Here is a 17117-nt window from a genome sequence, read left to right as displayed (position 1 = left end):
AAGTGTGTAGATAAGCTAAAGGATTGTAGGCACTGGATGACACCTTCAAGAGGAACCACCTGGGCCGCCACAAAAGAAAACACTATGAGGCCGTCCTTTGCAATCTAATCTATGCAATTTGGAGCGCTGGGAATGACGCCACGTGGAACCACAGAGTACCAATGGTTACTCAAGTGGTAGGGAATGTCAAAGACACTTCGGAGACCATAATCAAATTACTAGCGTCCTTGAGATTTGCTACAGCTTGAAGCTTTCCCCCACACCTTGAGTCTCTCTCTGATAAATGTTGCACTCGGATGCTCGACAGCTCTCAGTTCTAGCACGATTGCCCTCACGACAGCTGCTGTGTTTGGCCCCGACTTGTGTCACTCCCTAGATCCTTTCTTTCTTTTTTCTGTAGCTAGGCCAATTTCTCAAGGCTCTTTTGTTATTGACTTGTCAAGTTAGGCATGTCCTCCTGACATAGTTAGCATTATTATTTGGCTCTGCTGTTGTGTATAGCTTTTTTGAGGTTTTCCGCTTACCTCCTTTGCACATAAAGAATGACACCTTGAAACTTTCTAAAAGGTGGGCTTTGTATTCACAATGATGCAACCATGGGGAGATAAGCTTGAAACCAAAGGGGCTTTGTTCCCTTGTATCTCGCTTTTTGATTGAGTAATACAAAAAATCTTTTCCCTCATAAATAATAATAATAATAATAATAATAATAATAATAATAATAATAATAATAATAATAATAATAATAATAATATCCTAATAATAATACTTCCTCTATTCTGATATTGTTGCTACATTTACTCTCGGCGCATAAATTAAGAAAAGAAAACCTACCTTTTCAAAGACTAGTTCACCCTTCACTTTCATTCTAATTAAAACTGAACAAAATCTTAATCAAGTGATTAAAACTTGATAGTACCAAAACAAAATCAGAATCAAGTGATTTTGTTTTTTTGAGGGAAGAATCAAGTGATTAAAACTGAACAAAATCAGAGAAAATGATTAAAACTGAACAAAATAAAAAATAAATCGGGAAAATGAAAGCAATAAATAAAAAAACATAACAAATGAGTAAATTGAAAAATTATCTTTAAACTAGATTAAAAAAATCATAACACAATAGATCAAACCCAAATCAAAACAAAAAATAACATTAGAATAAATGATGATTAAACTCAAATAAGAACAAAAATTAACTTCAAGATACATCAAAAATTTCATAACAAGATCTTAACAAACCAAAGCAAATCAAAAAATTAGATCTCGAATAATTGGTACAATTTCATATATGAGTTTCAAAGCAAATCAAAAGACCCATATCTCAATTGTAAACCAGAAGATGATGAAGGTTTCTAAGCAAAGATGAGAGGGAGAGAGAGAAATTGTAAGGGTTGATTTTTCACATATGATGGATGAGGGTGGGTTTTCTAAGAGGGGATGTGTTTTAGAGATGATGATGGATGACAGGATGAGGGTGGGTTATTAAAAGGGGTGGTGGGTTATTAAAAGGGGTTTTATTAAATTTAATTAGGAATATGTAAGTAATAAATAATGGTAAATATAAAAGTTAATAAGCTATAAAATAGAATAAAAATAGGGGTGATGTAGATATTTGATTGGTTATTTTATTACTAAAAATAAAAATATAACAAATAATATAAAATTGGCAAAAATAAAAAATGTAACAAGAGGAAGTAGTAATGTTGATGATTAAAAAAAAAAGAAAAGAAATAAAGTTAAAGCCTTCAAGTGAAAGCTTTTTCTATCCAGTAGTAGTATCTTCCATCTATATTCTTTCAAACATATCTTTGAAACTAAAGAGATAAAAGATATATAAAAAAAACTTCATCTTCATCCTGATGAAACCTCGACTGACCCTTTGCGTAATCACTGCCATTTGCACCGCCTATATTCGCTAATCGTTGCCAGTATTAACCACCGCAGCTGCTTGCTGCCCACAGTCAGTTTCAATTTCAATTTTTTTTTTCATTCTTAAGGATGAAGGGAAGGTGAAGATAAGAATGAATTAGCGATGAAAATTGAAAGAGGTTTATGCTTGAGGTACACTCCCACCCAAACAAATTCAATTGGTTGATTTAAATCTTTAATAAGTGAAATTTTATGTTTTATATTTGAATTTTGTGGAAATTATAAAATTAGGTTAATGAATAATTCTTGGGCTTTAACTGATTAGATTGAAGATGAAGACATGAATTAAATTAGTAATTGCACGAAACTTGGCACATAGTATTGAGGTGGTTAGAATTGTAAATCATAGTCATATGCAAGAAATCACGTGTTAAGTTTAGATTTTATGGGTTTTTAATAGTTTTTGGCACTTTTGCGCATAAAGTAGCTTTGGTTTGTTTTGCACGAAACTTCGCACACAACACTATTTGGTATATATTATTTTGTTGAAGTGGTTAGAATTGTAAATCATAGTCATATGCTAGAAACTACGTGTTAAGTTAAGTTGTGATTTTAAGGATTTTAAAGCGTTTTTGGAACTTTTGCGCATAAAGTAGTATATGCTTGCTTTGTTTTACACGAAACTTGACACACAACCCTATTTGTTATATATTATTGGGTTGAAGTGGCTAGAATTTAAAATCATAGTCATAAGCTAGAAATTACGTGTTCAGTTCCGATTTTAAGAGTTTTTTTAGGCGTTTTTGGCACTTTTGTGCATAAAGTAGCTGAAACTTGGTTTGTTTTGCACGAAACTTGAGACACAACACTATTTGGTATATATTATTGGGTTGAACTAGTTAGAATTGTAAATCATAGTCATATGCTAGAGATTACGTGTTAAGTTGAGATTTTAAGGGTTTTTTTTTTCGATTTTGTCACTTTTGCGCATAAAGTAGCTCAAGCTTGGTTTGTTTTACACGAAACTTGACACACAACACTATTTGGTATATATTATTGGGTTGAACTGGTTAGAATTGTAAATCATAGTCATATGCTAGAAATTACGTGTTACGTTGCAAATTTAAAGGTTTTTAAGCGTTTTTGGCACTTTTGCGCATAAAGTAGCTCAAACTTGGTTTGTTTTGCACGAAACTTGGCACACAACACTATTTGGTATATATTATTGAGTTGAAGTGGTTAAAATTGTATATCATAGTCATATGCGTGATATTACGTGTTAAGTTGCGATTTTAAGAGTTTTTTAATCGTTTTTGGCACTTTTGCGCCTAAAGTAGCTCAAACTTGGTTTGTTTTGCACGAAACTTGGCACACAACACTATTTCGTATATATTATTGTGTTGAAGTGGTTAGAATTTTAAATCATAGTCATATGTTAAAGATTACGTGTTAAGTTGTGATTTTAAGGGTTTTTTTCGTTTTAGTCACTTTTGCGCATAAAGTAGCTGAAGCTTGGTTTGTTTTACACGAAACTTGACACACAACACTATTTGGTATATATTCTATGGTTGAACTAGTTAGAATGGAAAATGATAGTCATAAGCTAGAAATTACGTGTTAAGTTGTGATTTTAAGCGTTTTTTTAAGTGTTGTTCGCACTTTTGTTCATATATTAGAAATTACGTGTAAAGTTGCGATTTTAAGGGCTTTTAAGAGTTTTTTGCACTTTTGCTCTTAAAGTAGTTTAAACTTGGTTTGTATAGCACAAAACTTGGCACACCACACTATTTGGTATATATTATTTTTTGAAGTGGTTAGAATAGTAAATCATAGTCATATGCTAGAAATTACGTGTTAAGTTGCGATTTTAAGGGTTTTTAAAGCGTTTTTCGCACTTTTGCGCATAAAGTAGCTTAAACTTTGTTTATTTTGCATGAAATTTTGCACACAGCACTATTTGGTATATATTAATGTTTTTAGGTCGTTACAATTATAATTCATAGTCATATGCTATAAATTACGTGTTAAGTTTCGATGTTAAGGGTTTTTAAGCGTTTTTTGCACTTGTCCGCATAAAGTAGCTTTAACATGGTTTGTTTTCCATTAAACATGGCACACAACACTATTTGGTGTATATTATTTTGTTGAAGTGCTTAGAATTGTAAATCATAGTTATATGCTTGAAATTACGTGTTAAGTTGCGATTTTAAGGCCTTTTAAGCGTTTTTTGCACTTTTGCGCATAAAGTAAGTCAAACTTGGTTTGTTTTGCACGAAACATGGCACATAAGACTATTTTGTATATATTTTTGTTATGAAGATGTTAATATTGTAAATAATAGTCATTTGCTATAAATTATGTGTTAAGTTTTGATTTTAAGGCTTTTTAAGCGTTTTTTGCACTTTTGCGCATAAAGTAGCTTAAACTTTGTTTGTTTTGCATGAAACATGGCACACAACACTTTTTGGTATATATTATTGGGTTGAAGTGGTTAGATGTGAAAATCATAGTCATAGGCTAAAAATTACGTGTTAAGTTTCGATTTTAAGCGTTTTATTAAACGTTTTCGGCACTTTTTTGCATAAAGTAGCTAAAACTTGGTTTGTTTTGTACGAAACATGGCACACAACACTATTTGGTATATATTATTTTTTTGAGGTGCTTTGAATTTTAAATCATAGTCATGTTCTAGAAATTACGTATTAAGTTTCGATTTTAAGGGTTTTTAAGCGTTTTTGACATTTTTGCGCATAAAGAAGTATCGTTAATTTCTTCATGCTCGTTCCAAGTTCGAAGTACCATTTGTACAAATAAGAATCCCCTTCGTTACATGATTTCTTCTTCATATAGATAGATATAGGATCTATAGGGCAATTACTTAGAAGTACATTTTGTGCAACAGCCCTTCCTATCTGATAGAAAAGGATCCCATGATCCTGAACCGATCTTACCTGGGATCGCAAATCCCAAGTTTGTCTATGAAGAGCGGATCGAATTGTATTAGTGTCTAGAATGGATTTCTTCTGTGTAATACTAATCGATAGGGCCTCATTGATAAGTGCTACAAGATCTCGTACATTGGAACCAATGGTTATGGACCCGAATCCATTAGTATGGAACATTTTCTTTTCCAAGTGAAATCCCCTAGTATATGAAAGAGTCAAAAAGTGCTTTCGTTGTTGTGGAATACGAAGCCTTCGTATCTTAATGCATGTATTTAATTGATTCGGGGCTATTAGAGCGGGATCCACTTTTTGCGGAATATGAGTCGAAGCAATAACAAGAATATTTCTAGTAGACCCTTTTTCACAATCCCTGGAGAGATAGTTCACTAATAGACCGAGGGATAAGTAATTCGACTCATTCACATCCAGATCATGAATGTTTGGAATCCATATTATGCAAGGAGACATTGCTTTTGCTAATTCGAATTGAAGGGTGATAGAAAATGGGTCTATTTCCGGCATCATATCCATAGTTAGCAGCTCCAGCTCCGTATCAAGGTCATAATCGATATCGTCACTAGCATCAATATAGTCACTAGCATCAATATCGTCACTAGCACTAGCATAAATATCGTCACTAAGATCAATAAGAGAACCTTTAGGCTTGTTATCCAGGAACTTGTTCAGAAATACCGTAATAAAAGGAACATAGGAGTTTGTCGCTAGGTATTTGACCAAATAGGATCGTCCAGTTCCTATAGAACCTATCACTAAAATACCTCTAGAGGGGGATAGGGCTAATCGGAGCGAAAAGGGTTTTCCATGAGATGGGAAATGAAAACTATTAGCCCCACACGAGGTTTGTGAATAAGTGATTGTCTGATAATGAGCAAGGAATACTCGTCTTTCTGTTAAACAAGATGTATTGAACTCATAATTCATTAGATACTTTTTATGAATGTTAACTAAGTGTCGTAAGTAAATTGCTCCCGGTTGTTCAATCATTTGATAACCAGAGTCATTCTTTGATAAATGATCACTATGAGTCAGACTCAATAGAATTTTATCAATCCTTTTTTCTGTCGTTAAAGTGGAGAACTGAACCAAGAATTCTCTTTCTTCATCATCAATCGAATCACTGCTCGCGACCCAGGATTCTATTTTATCATCAATCCAATCACCGTTCACCCTTTTTCTTTTTCTTATCAATGAATAGATCTCTTTACTTGTATGACTTAGATGTCTCGTATTTCTCGAAAAAGTGATTCGATTGATGGGATTTGGTATGATACTTATGAGATCGATGATATCGATTAGATTAATATTCAAATATTTTTTCTTAGAACGTATTGATTTGAACCCATAAGCGGGACCACTACCCAATAGCATGTTGTCGCCAGAAACAGAACCCCATATTTCTTCTAAGGAATCTCCTAATTGTTCCAAAGCAACCAAAAAGAGATTCTTTAACCAGAAGGAATTCGGTTCCGATGTAGGATACCTATCCAGAAGTTTTCGCAACTCAATCATGTATGATGGAATCATCAAAGATTTGACCTTTTCGAACTCTGTCTGTAACTCACTAGAGGCTCGAAAAACAAAGAGAAGATGTGTACGAACGAGATATCCAGCAAGAAGAAGAAGGAAAAGGATTGAATAGAAGAACTCCCGAACATTTGGAGATCCCAGATGTGTCCATATCAATGGTGACTCATTATTTTGATGAATTGTTTTTTCGTACAGAAGAAGATTATGTAAACACTTACTCGAAATCTCACTTATCAGATTCCATTGTGGAAGATACAAAATTTTCTGAAGAATTCGCCATGATATATCTGATCTGTACATAATATCATGAAGAATAGATAAAAATTTTGGATTGCTACTTAGTATTGACAATAGGTCTGAAAAAGTATCTAAAAATAGAAAATTTAGATATTTGTACCCTGTCGAAGTAAGGAACCATGGCATATATGTTTGGAATAGATTCCATTTTGAGAGAGTTGAAAAAGCACTATCTCGTTGAAAGGATTGAATAGAAGAAAGCACTATCTCTTGGTCTGTTTTGCACGAAACTTCGCACGCACACTATTTGGTATATAGTATTGGGTTGAAGTGTTTAGAATATAAAATCGTAGTCATAAGCTAGAAATTACGTATTAAGTTGCGATTTTATGAGTTTTATTAAACGTTTTTGGCACTTTTGTGCATAAAGTAGCACAAACTTGGTTTTTTTTGCACGAAACATGGCACACAAAACTTTTTGTTATAATTTATTATTGTTTTGAAGTGGTTAAAATTGTAAAATCATAGTCATAAGCTAGAAATTACGTGTAAAGTTGCGATTTTAAGTACTTTTAAGCGTTTTTTTGCACTTTTGCGCATAAAGTAGCTTAAACTTGTTTGGTTTTGCACGAAACTTGGCACACTACACTATTTGCTATATATTATTTTGTTGAAGTGGTTAGAATTGTAAATTATAGTCATATGCTAGAAATTACGTGTCAAGTTGCGATTTAAGGGTTTTTTAAGCGTTTTTCGCACATTTGCGCATAAAGTAGCTCAAACTTTGTTTGTTTTGCATGAAACTTGGCACCCAACACTATTTGGTACATATTATTGTGTTGAGGTTGTTAGAATTTTTAATCATAGTCATATGCTATAAATTACGTGTTAAGATTCGATTTTAAGGGTTTTAAGCGTTTATAGCACTTTTGCGCATAAAGTAGGTCAAACTTGGCTTGTTTTGCACGAAACTTGGCACACAAGACTATTTGGTATATATTATTATTATGAAGTGGTTAAAATTGTAAATGATAGTCATACGCTATAAATTAGGTGTTAAGTTTCGATTTTAAGAGTTTTTAAATGTTTTTTGCACTTTTGCGCATAAAGTAGCTTAAACTTTGTTTGTTTTGCATGAAACATGGCACACCACACTATTTGGTATATATTATTGGGTTGAAGTGGTTAGAATTGAAAATCATAGTCATAGGCTAGAAATTACGTGTTAAGTTGCGATTTTAAGGGTTTTTTTTAAACGTTTTTGGAACTTTTTTGCATCAAGTAGCTCAAACTTGGTCTGTTTTGCACGAAACTTGGCACACAACACTATTTGGTATATATTATTGTTTTGAATTGGTTAACATCATAAATCATAGTCATATGCTAGAAATTACGTGTTAAGTTGCGATTTAAAGGGCGTTTAATTGTTATTCGCACTTTTGTGCATAAAGTAGCTTAAACTTGGTTTGTTTTGCACGAAACTTGGCACACAAAACTTTTTGGTATATATTATTTTGTTGAAGTTTTATAATTGTAAATCAAAGTCATATGCTAGAAATTACGTGTTAAGTTAAGTTGCGAATTTAAGGATTTTTATGCGTTTTTGGAACTTTTGCGCATAAAGTAGCACAAGCTTGGTTTGTTTTACACGAAACTTGACACTCAACACTATTTGGTATATATTATTGGTTTGAAGTGGTTAGAATTGAAAATCATAGTCAGAAGCAAGAAATTATGTGTTAAATTGCGATTTGAGCGTTTTTTATGCGTTTTTGGCACTTTTGTGCATAAAGTAGTTCAAAGTTCGTTTGTTTTGCACTAAACTTGGCACACATCACTATTTGGTATATATTATTGTTTTGAAGCGGTTAAAATTGTAAATCATAGTCATATGCTAGAAATTACGTGTTAAGTTGCGATTTTAAAGGCTTTTTAGCGTTTTTAGCACTTTTGCGCATAAAGTAGCTTAAACTTGGTTTGTTTTGCACGAAACATGTGACACAACACTATTTGGTATATTATTCTGTTGTAGTGGTTAGAATTGTAAATCATAGTCATATGCTAGAAGTTACGTGTTACGTTGCAATTTTAAAGGATTTTAAGCGTTTTTGGCACTTTTGCGCATAAAGTAGCTCAAACTTGGTTTGTTTTACACGAAACTTGGCCCACAACACTATTTGGTATATATTATTGTGTTGAAGTTGTTAGAATTTTATATCATAGTCATATGCGAGATATTCCGTGTTAAGTTGCGATTTTAAGGGTTTTTTTTATCGTTTTTGGCACTTTTGCGCCTAAAGTAGCTCAAACTTGGTTTGTTTTGCACGAAACATGGCACACAACACTATTTGGTATATATTATTGTGTTGAAGTGGTTATAATTTTAAATCATTGTCATATGATAGAGATTACGTATTATGTTGTGATTTTAAGAGTTTTTTTTCGTTTTTTTCACTTTTGCGCATAAAGTAGCTCATGCTTGGTTTGTTTTACACGAAACATGACACACAACACTATTTCGTATATATTATTGGGTTGAACTAGTTAGAATTGAAAATGATAGTCATAAGCTAGAAATTACGCGTTAAGTTGTGATTTTAAGTGTTTTTTTAAGCGTTTTTGGCACTTTTGTGCATAAAGTAGCTCAATCTTGGTTTGTTTTGCTCGAAACTTTGCACACAACACTATTTGGTAAATATTATTGTTTTGAAGTGGTTAAAACTGGAAATCATAGTCATATGGTAGAAATTACGTGTTAAGTTGCGAATTTAAGGGCTTTTAAGCGTTTTTGGCACTTTTGTGCATAAAGTAGCTCAAACTTGGTTTGTTTTGCATGAACCATGGCACACAACACTATTTGGTATATATTATTCTGTTGTAGTGGTTAAAATTGTAAATCATAGTCATATGCTAGAAATTACGTGTTACGTTGCAATTTTAAAGGTTTTTAAGCGTTTTTGGCACTTTTGCTCTTAAACTAGTTTAAACTTGGTTTGTATAGCACAAAACTTGGCACACCACACTATTTGGTATATATTATTTTTTGAAGTGGTTAGAATAGTAAATCATAGTCATATGCTAGAAATTACGTGTTAAGTTGCGATTTTAAGGGTTTTTAAAGCGTTTTTTGCACTTTTGCGCATAAAGTAGCTCAAACTTTGTTTATTTTGCATGAAATTTTGCACACAACACTATTTGGTATATATTAATGTTTTTAGGTTGTTAGAATTTTAAATCATAGTCATATGCTATAAATTACGTGTTAAGTTTCGATTTTAAGGGTTTTTAAGCGTTTTTTGCACTTTTGCGCATAAAGTAGCTTAAACATGGTTTGTTTTCCAATAAACATGGCACACAACACTATTTGGTGTATATTATTTTGTTGAAGTGCTTAGAATTGTAAATCATAGTCATAGGCTTGAAATTACGTGTTAAGTTGCGATTTTAAGGCCTTTTAAGCGTTTTTTGCACTTTTGCGCATAAAGTAGGTCAAACTTGGTTTGTTTTGCACGAAACTTGGCACAGAAGACTATTTTGTATATATTTTTGTTATGAAGATGTTAATATTGTAAATGATAGTCATATGCTATAAATTACTTGTTAAGTTTCGATTTTAAGGCTTTTTATGCGTTTTTTGCACTTTTGGGCATAAAGTAGCTTAAACGTTGTTTGTTTTGAATGAAACGTGGCACATCACACTATTTGTTATATATTATTGGGTTGAAGTGGTTAGAATTGAAAATCATAGTCATACGGTAAAAATTACGTGTTAAGTTGCGAATTTAACCGTTTTGTTAAACGTTTTTGGCTCTTTTTGGCATAATGTAGCTGAAACTTCGTTTATTTTATACGAAACTTGGCACAAAACACATATGGTATATATTATTTTGTTGAGGTGCTTTGAATTTTACATCATAGTCATGTGCTAGAAATTACGTATTAAGTTTGAATTTTAAGGGTTTTTAAGCGTTTTTGGCATTTTTACGCATAAACAAGCTCAAACTTGGTCTGTTTTGCACGAAACTTGGCACACACACTATTTGGTATATATTATAGTGTTGAAGTGTTTAGAACTGAAAATCATAGTAATAAGCTAGAAATTATGTGTTAAGTTTCGATTTTATGAGTTTTATTATACGTTTTAGGCACTTTTGTGCATAAAGTAGCTCAAACTTGGTTTGTTTTGCACAAAACATGGCACACAAAACTATTTGGTATAATTTATTATTGTTTTGAAGTGGTTAAAATTGTAAATCATAGTCATATGCTAGAAATTACGTGTAAAGTTGCGACTTTAAGGGCTTTTAAGCGTTTTTTGTACTTTTGCGCATAAAGTAGCTTAAACTTGGTTGGTTTTGCACGAAACTTGGCACACCACACTATTTGCTATATATTATTTTGTTGAAGTGGTTAGAATTTTAAATCATAGTCATATGCTAGAAATTACGTGTTACGTTGCGATTTTAAGGGCTTTTAATTAGTATTGGCACTTTTGTGCATAAAGTAGCTTAAACTTGGTTTGTTTTGCACAAAACTTGGCACACAAAACTTTTTGGTATATATTATTTTGTTAAAGTTGTTATAATTGTAAATCAAAGTCATATGCTAGAAATTACGTGTTAAGTTAAGTTGCGAATTTAAGGAATTTAATGCGTTTTTGGAACTTTTGCGCATAAAGTAGCACAAGCTTGGTTTGTTTTACACGAAACTTGACGCTCAACACTATTTGGTATATATTATTGGGTTGAAGTGGTTAGAATTGAAAATCATAGTCATAAGCTAGAAATTATGTGTTAATTTGCGATTTTGAGCGTTTTTTATGCGTTTTTGGCACTTTTGTGCATAAAGTAGCTCAAACTTCGTTTGTTTTGCACAAAACTTGGCACACAACAATATTTGGTATATATTATTGTTTTGAGGAGGTTAAAATTTTAAATAATAGTCATATGCTAGAAATTACGTGTTGAGTTGCGATTTTAAGGGCTTTTAAGCGTTTTTGGCACTTTTGCGCATAAAGTACCTCAAACTTGGTTTGTTTTGCACGAAACTTGGAACACAACACTATTTGGTATATTTTATTTTGTTGAAGTGGTTAGAATAGAAAATGATAGTTATAAGCTAGTGATTACGTGTTAAGTAGTGATTTTAAGTGTTTTTTTAAGCGTTTTTGGCAAATTTGTGCATAAAGTAGCTCAAACTTGGTTTGTTTTGCTCGAAACTTTGCACACAACACTATTTGGTATATATTATTGTTTTGCAGTGGTTAAAATTGTAATTCATAGTCATATGCTACAAATTACGTGTTAAGTTGCGAATTTAAGGGCTTTTAAGCGTTTTTGGCACTTTTGCGCATAAAGTAGCTCAAACATGGTTTGTTTTGCATGAAACATGGCACACAACACTATTTGGTATATATTATTCTGTTGTAGTGGTTAGAATTGTAAATCATAGTCATATGCTAGAAATTACGTGTTACATTGCAATTTTAAAGGTTTTTAAGCGTTTTTGGCACTTTTGCGCATAAAGTAGCTCAAACTTGGTTTGTTTTGCACGAAACTTGGCATAGAAGACTATTTTGTATATATTTTTGTTATGAAGATGTTAATATTGTAAATGATAGTCATATGCTACAAATTACGTGTTAAGTTTCGATTTTAAGGCTTTTATGCGTTTTTTGCACTTTTGGGCATAAAGTAGCTTAAACGTTGTTTGTTTTGCATGAAACATGGCACATAACACTATTTGGTATATATTATTGGGTTGAAGTGGTTAGAATTGAAAATCATAGTCATACGCTAAAAATTACGTGTTAAGTTGCGAATTTAAGCGTTTTGTTAAACGTTTTTGGCACTTTTTGGCATAATGTAGCTGAAACTTCGTTTATTTTGTACGAAACAAGGCACACAACACTATTTGGTATATATTATTATGTTGAGGTGCTTTGAATTTTACATCATAGTCATGTGCTAGAAATTGCGTATTAAGTTTCGATTTTAAGGGTTTTTAAGCGTTTCTGGCATTTTTGAGCATAAACAAGCTCAAACTTGGTCTGTTTTGCACGAAACATGGCACACACACTATTTGGTATATATTATTGTGTTGAAGTGTTTAGAACTGAAAATCATAGTAATAAGCTAGAAATTATGTGTTAAGTTTCGATTTTATGAGTTTTATTAAACGTTTTAGGCACTTTTGTGCATAAAGTAGCTCAAACTTGGTTTGTTTTGCACGAAACATAGCACACAAAGCTATTTGGTATAATTTATTATTGTTTTGAAGTGGTTAAAATTGTAAATCATAGTCATATGCTAGAAATTATGTGTAAAGTTGCGACTTTAAGGGCTTTTAAGCATTTTTTGTACTTTTGCGCATAAAGTTGCTTAAACTTGGTTGGTTTTGCACGAAACTTGGCACACTACACTATTTGCTATATATTATTTTGTTGAAGTGGTTAGAGTTGTAAATCATAGTCATATGCTAGAAATTACGTGTCAACTTGCGATTTTAAGGGTTTTTTAAGCGTTTTACGCACTTTTGCGCTTAAAGTAGCTCAAACTTTGTTTGTTTTGCATCAAACTTGGCACCCAACACTATTTGTTTTATATTATTGTGTTGTGGTCGTTAGAATTTTTAATCATAGTCATATGCTATGAATTACGTGTTAAGATTCGATTTTAAGGGTTTTTAAGCGTTTTTTGCACTTTTGCGCATAAAGTAGGTCAAACTTGATTTGTTTTGCACGAAAATTGGCAAACAATACTCTTTTGTATATATTATTATTATGAAGTGGTTAAAATTTTAAATGATAGTCATTCGCTATAAATTACGTGTTAAGTTTCGATTTTAAGGGTTTTTAAGCGCTTTTTGCACTTTTGCGCATAAAGTAGCTTAAACTTTGTTTGTTTTGCATGAAACATGGCACACAACACTATTTGGTATATATTATTGGGTTGAAGTGGTTAGAATTGAAAATCATAGTCATAGGCTAGAAATTACGTGTTAAGTTGCGATTTTAAGGGCTTTTAATTAGTATTGGCACTTTTGTGCATAAAGTAGCTTAAACTTGGTTTGTTTTGCACAAAACATGGCACACAAAACTTTTTGGTATATATTATTTTGTTAAAGTTGTTATAATTGTAAATAAAACTCATATGCTAGAAATTACGTGTTAAGTTAAGTTGCGAATTTATGGATTTTAATGCGTTTTTGGAACTTTTGCGCTTAAAGTAGCACAAGCTTGGTTTGTTTTACACGAAACTTGACGCTCTACACTATTTGGTATATATTATTGGGTTGAAGTGGTTAGAATTGAAAGTCATAGTCATAAGCTAGAAATTATGTGTTAAGTTGCGATTTTGAGCGTTTTTTATGCGTTTTTGGCACTTTTGTGCATAAAGTAGCTCAAACTTCGTTTGTTTTGCACGAAACTTGGCACACAACACTATTTGGTATATTTTATTGTGTTGAAGTGATTAGAATTGAAAATGATAGTTATAAGCTAGAAATTACGTGTTAAGTAGTGATTTTAAGTGTTTTTTAAGCGTTTTTGGCAATTTTGTGCATAAAGTAGCTTAAACTTGGTTTGTTTTGCTCGATACTTTGCACACAACACTATTTGGTATATATTATAGTTTTGAAGTGGTTAAAATATTAAATCATAGTCATATGCTAGAAATTACGTGTGAAGTTGCGAATTTAAGGGCTTTTAAGCGTTTTTGGTACTTTTGCGTATAAAGTAGCTCAAACATGGTTTGTTTTGCACGAAACTTGGCACACAACACTATTTGGTATATATTATTCTGTTGTAGTGGTTAGAATTGTAAATCATAGTCATATGCTAGAAATTACGTGTTACATTGCAATTTTAACGGTTTTTAAGCGTTTTTGGCACTTTTGCGCATAAAGTAGCTCAAACTTGGTTTGTTTTGCACGAAACTTGGCATAGAAGACTATTTTGTATATATTTTTGTTATGAAGATGTTAATATTGTAAATGATAGTCATATGCTATAAATTACGTGTTAAGTTTCGATTTTAAGGCTTTTATGCGTTTTTTGCACTTTTGGGCATAAAGTAGCTTAAACGTTGTTTGTTTTGCATGAAACATGGCACACAACACTATTTGGTGTATATTATTGGGTTGAAGTGGTTAGAATTGAAAATCATAGTCATACGCTAAAAATTACGTGTTAAGTTGCGAATCTAAGCGTTTTGTTAAACGTTTTTGGCACTTTTTGGCATAATGTAGCTGAAACTTCGTTTATTTTGTACGAAACAAGGCACACAACACTATTTGGTATATATTATTATGTTGAGGTGCTTTGAATTTTACATCATAGTCATGTGCTAGAAATTGCGTATTAAGTTTCGATTTTAAGGGTTTTTAAGCGTTTCTGGCATTTTTGCGCATAAACAAGCTCAAACTTGGTCTGTTTTGCACGAAACATGGCACACACACTATTTGGTATATATTATTGTGTTGAAGTGTTTAGAACTGGAAATCATAGTAATAAGCTAGAAGTTATGTGTTAAGTTTCGATTTTATGAGTTTTATTAAACGTTTTAGGCACTTTTGTGCATAAAGTAGCTCAAACTTGGTTTGTTTTGCACGAAACATGGCACACAAAGCTATTTGGTATAATTTATTATTGTTTTGAAGTGGTTAAAATTGTAAATCATAGTCATATGCTAGAAATTACGTGTAAAATTGCGACTTTAAGGGCTTTTAAGCGTTTTTTGTACTTTTGCGCATAAAGTAGCTTAAACTTGGTTGGTTTTGCATGAAACTTGGCACACTACACTATTTGCTATATATTATTTTGTTGAAGTGGTTTGAATTGTAAATCATAGTCATATGCTAGAAATTACATGTCAAGTTGCGATTTTAAGGGTTTTTTAAGCGTTTTTCGCACTTTTGCGCAGAAAGTAGCTCAAACTTTGTTTGTTTTGCATGAAACTTGGCACCCAACACTATTTGGTATATATTATTCTGTTGAGGTCGTTATAATTTTTAATCATAGTCATATGCTATAAATTACGTGTTAAGATTCGATTTTAAGGGTTTTTAAGCGTTTTTTTGCACTTTTGCGCATAAAGTAGGTCAAACTTGATTTGTTTTGCACGAAAATTGGCACACAATACTATTTTGTATATATTATTATTATGAAGTGGTTAAAATTTTAAAGGGTTATTATCAATGGTACCCTTGTACTATTGAAAAATTACAATGGTACCCCACTGCATTTCAGTGGTACCCCCAAGTATATGCTAATTACAACCGTGACACTATTAATCAATTTTCCGTTAAGTTGCCGTTAAATCTCGAATGACTTAACCATGGTTAGTTTCTTCTTCTTCTTCCACCCTTTTCCTGCTCTCCTTCCATGGCAGTTTAGTATGGAATCTAAGAGACGGATACTCTATTCTTTAAACCTTTAAGATGAGCTTCCAGTATTAAACCCCCCAATTATCTCACCCAAAAACTTCATAGTTCAAGAAATAATTAAGAAAAAAGCTTCCAAACTGAATCGATTGAAAAAGAAACTTGAATCATTGAACATTCCATTGAATGTGATCATAACAGAGGAAATCGAACAATCAATTTCATCAAATAATTCAGAAACTTCTTGCATATCATCAATTGCTTCCGAATTTCAATTAGGTTCAAAATCAAATTCAATTACGAGCGAAATCGCAGAAGAAACTGAATCGGATTCCAATAAATGTGAGATTATTGCCGATTTACATCCTGTTTCCTGCTTCTGAAGATCAGGAAATCAAGGAGACTATGATTATTGATATGGGATTAGAGGGAAGCAAAAAATCGGCCTAAAGTTCGATGAAAAACCCGATTCATTTCTCATAAAACAACTCCAAAACAAAAATCCTTCTTCAACCCTAAATCTTGATGATATCCAGAAATTATTTTCATCATTTTTCACTACAAATTGATTAAATCAATTTTAAATCTTAGTATGGCGTCTATTGACCCGATTGTTGAAATGGGTATTTGGATTTATGAGGTCAAAATTGATTGAAATACCCGTTTTTCGTCAAGCAATTTAAAGTTGCCATACTCCTGCGCCTTATAATGAAGTAGCAGCTTCACAGCCACTGAATGCCTTTGCATTTCTTTCCTGAAATTTGGACCTGGAAATATGTGGAGCTTTGCTCTTGAACAAATTTTATGTGCCAATAAAAATATAGGCAGAAATTCAAAGATTCATATGAGTAATGATTTAATATGCTTTCATTTCTAGAGTTTCATGAATATAAGATTTATGAGGCTGGATTAAGAGGGATGCTTAATTATGGATTCGAACATGCTTATGATAATCTTTCATGTGATCAGAATTACAAGACTTTTCTAAATACTATTGAATCTACCTATGATGAAGCAGCCATGGAAGGAGAGCAGGAAAAGGAAAGGAAAAAGGGAAGAAGAAGAAGAAGAAACTAACTATGGTTAGGTCATTTCACATTTATCGGCAACTTAACGGAAAATTGACTAATAGTGTCA

The 17117-nt window shown here is 32.2% G+C and overlaps 1 protein-coding gene across 1 annotated transcript; it reads right to left on the bottom strand.

Annotated features, from left to right (window-relative positions):
• Window positions 1-218: 218 nt before the first annotated feature.
• Window positions 219-16454, bottom strand: LOC130823180 (protein Ycf2-like). The gene is made up of 5 exons (XM_057687814.1): window positions 16446-16454; window positions 16344-16359; window positions 16143-16241; window positions 4610-6874; window positions 219-343 (listed from the first exon to the last, which is right to left on the bottom strand). Exons 1-5 carry the CDS (start codon window positions 16452-16454, stop codon window positions 219-221), a joined length of 2514 nt encoding a protein of 837 aa, XP_057543797.1.
• Between the last annotated feature and the right edge of the window lie 663 nt (window positions 16455-17117).

The sequence above is a fragment of the Amaranthus tricolor genome, chromosome 9 (assembly GCF_026212465.1).
Source record: "Amaranthus tricolor cultivar Red isolate AtriRed21 chromosome 9, ASM2621246v1, whole genome shotgun sequence".
Lineage (NCBI taxonomy): Eukaryota > Viridiplantae > Streptophyta > Magnoliopsida > Caryophyllales > Amaranthaceae > Amaranthus > Amaranthus tricolor.
The sequence above is the reverse complement of the archived record's forward strand: the minus strand, read 5'-3'. Positions and strand labels throughout refer to the sequence as shown.

Coding starts and splice junctions, on each gene's coding strand:
- LOC130823180 (XM_057687814.1), bottom strand. Junction 6,875..16,142: donor TGGAATGTTCAATGATTCAA/GTTTCTTTTTCA, acceptor CGTGCAAAACAG/ACCAAGAGATAGTGCTTTCT. Junction 344..4,609: donor ACTTCTTTATGCGCAAAAAT/GTCAAAAACGCT, acceptor GGCCAAACACAG/CAGCTGTCGTGAGGGCAATC.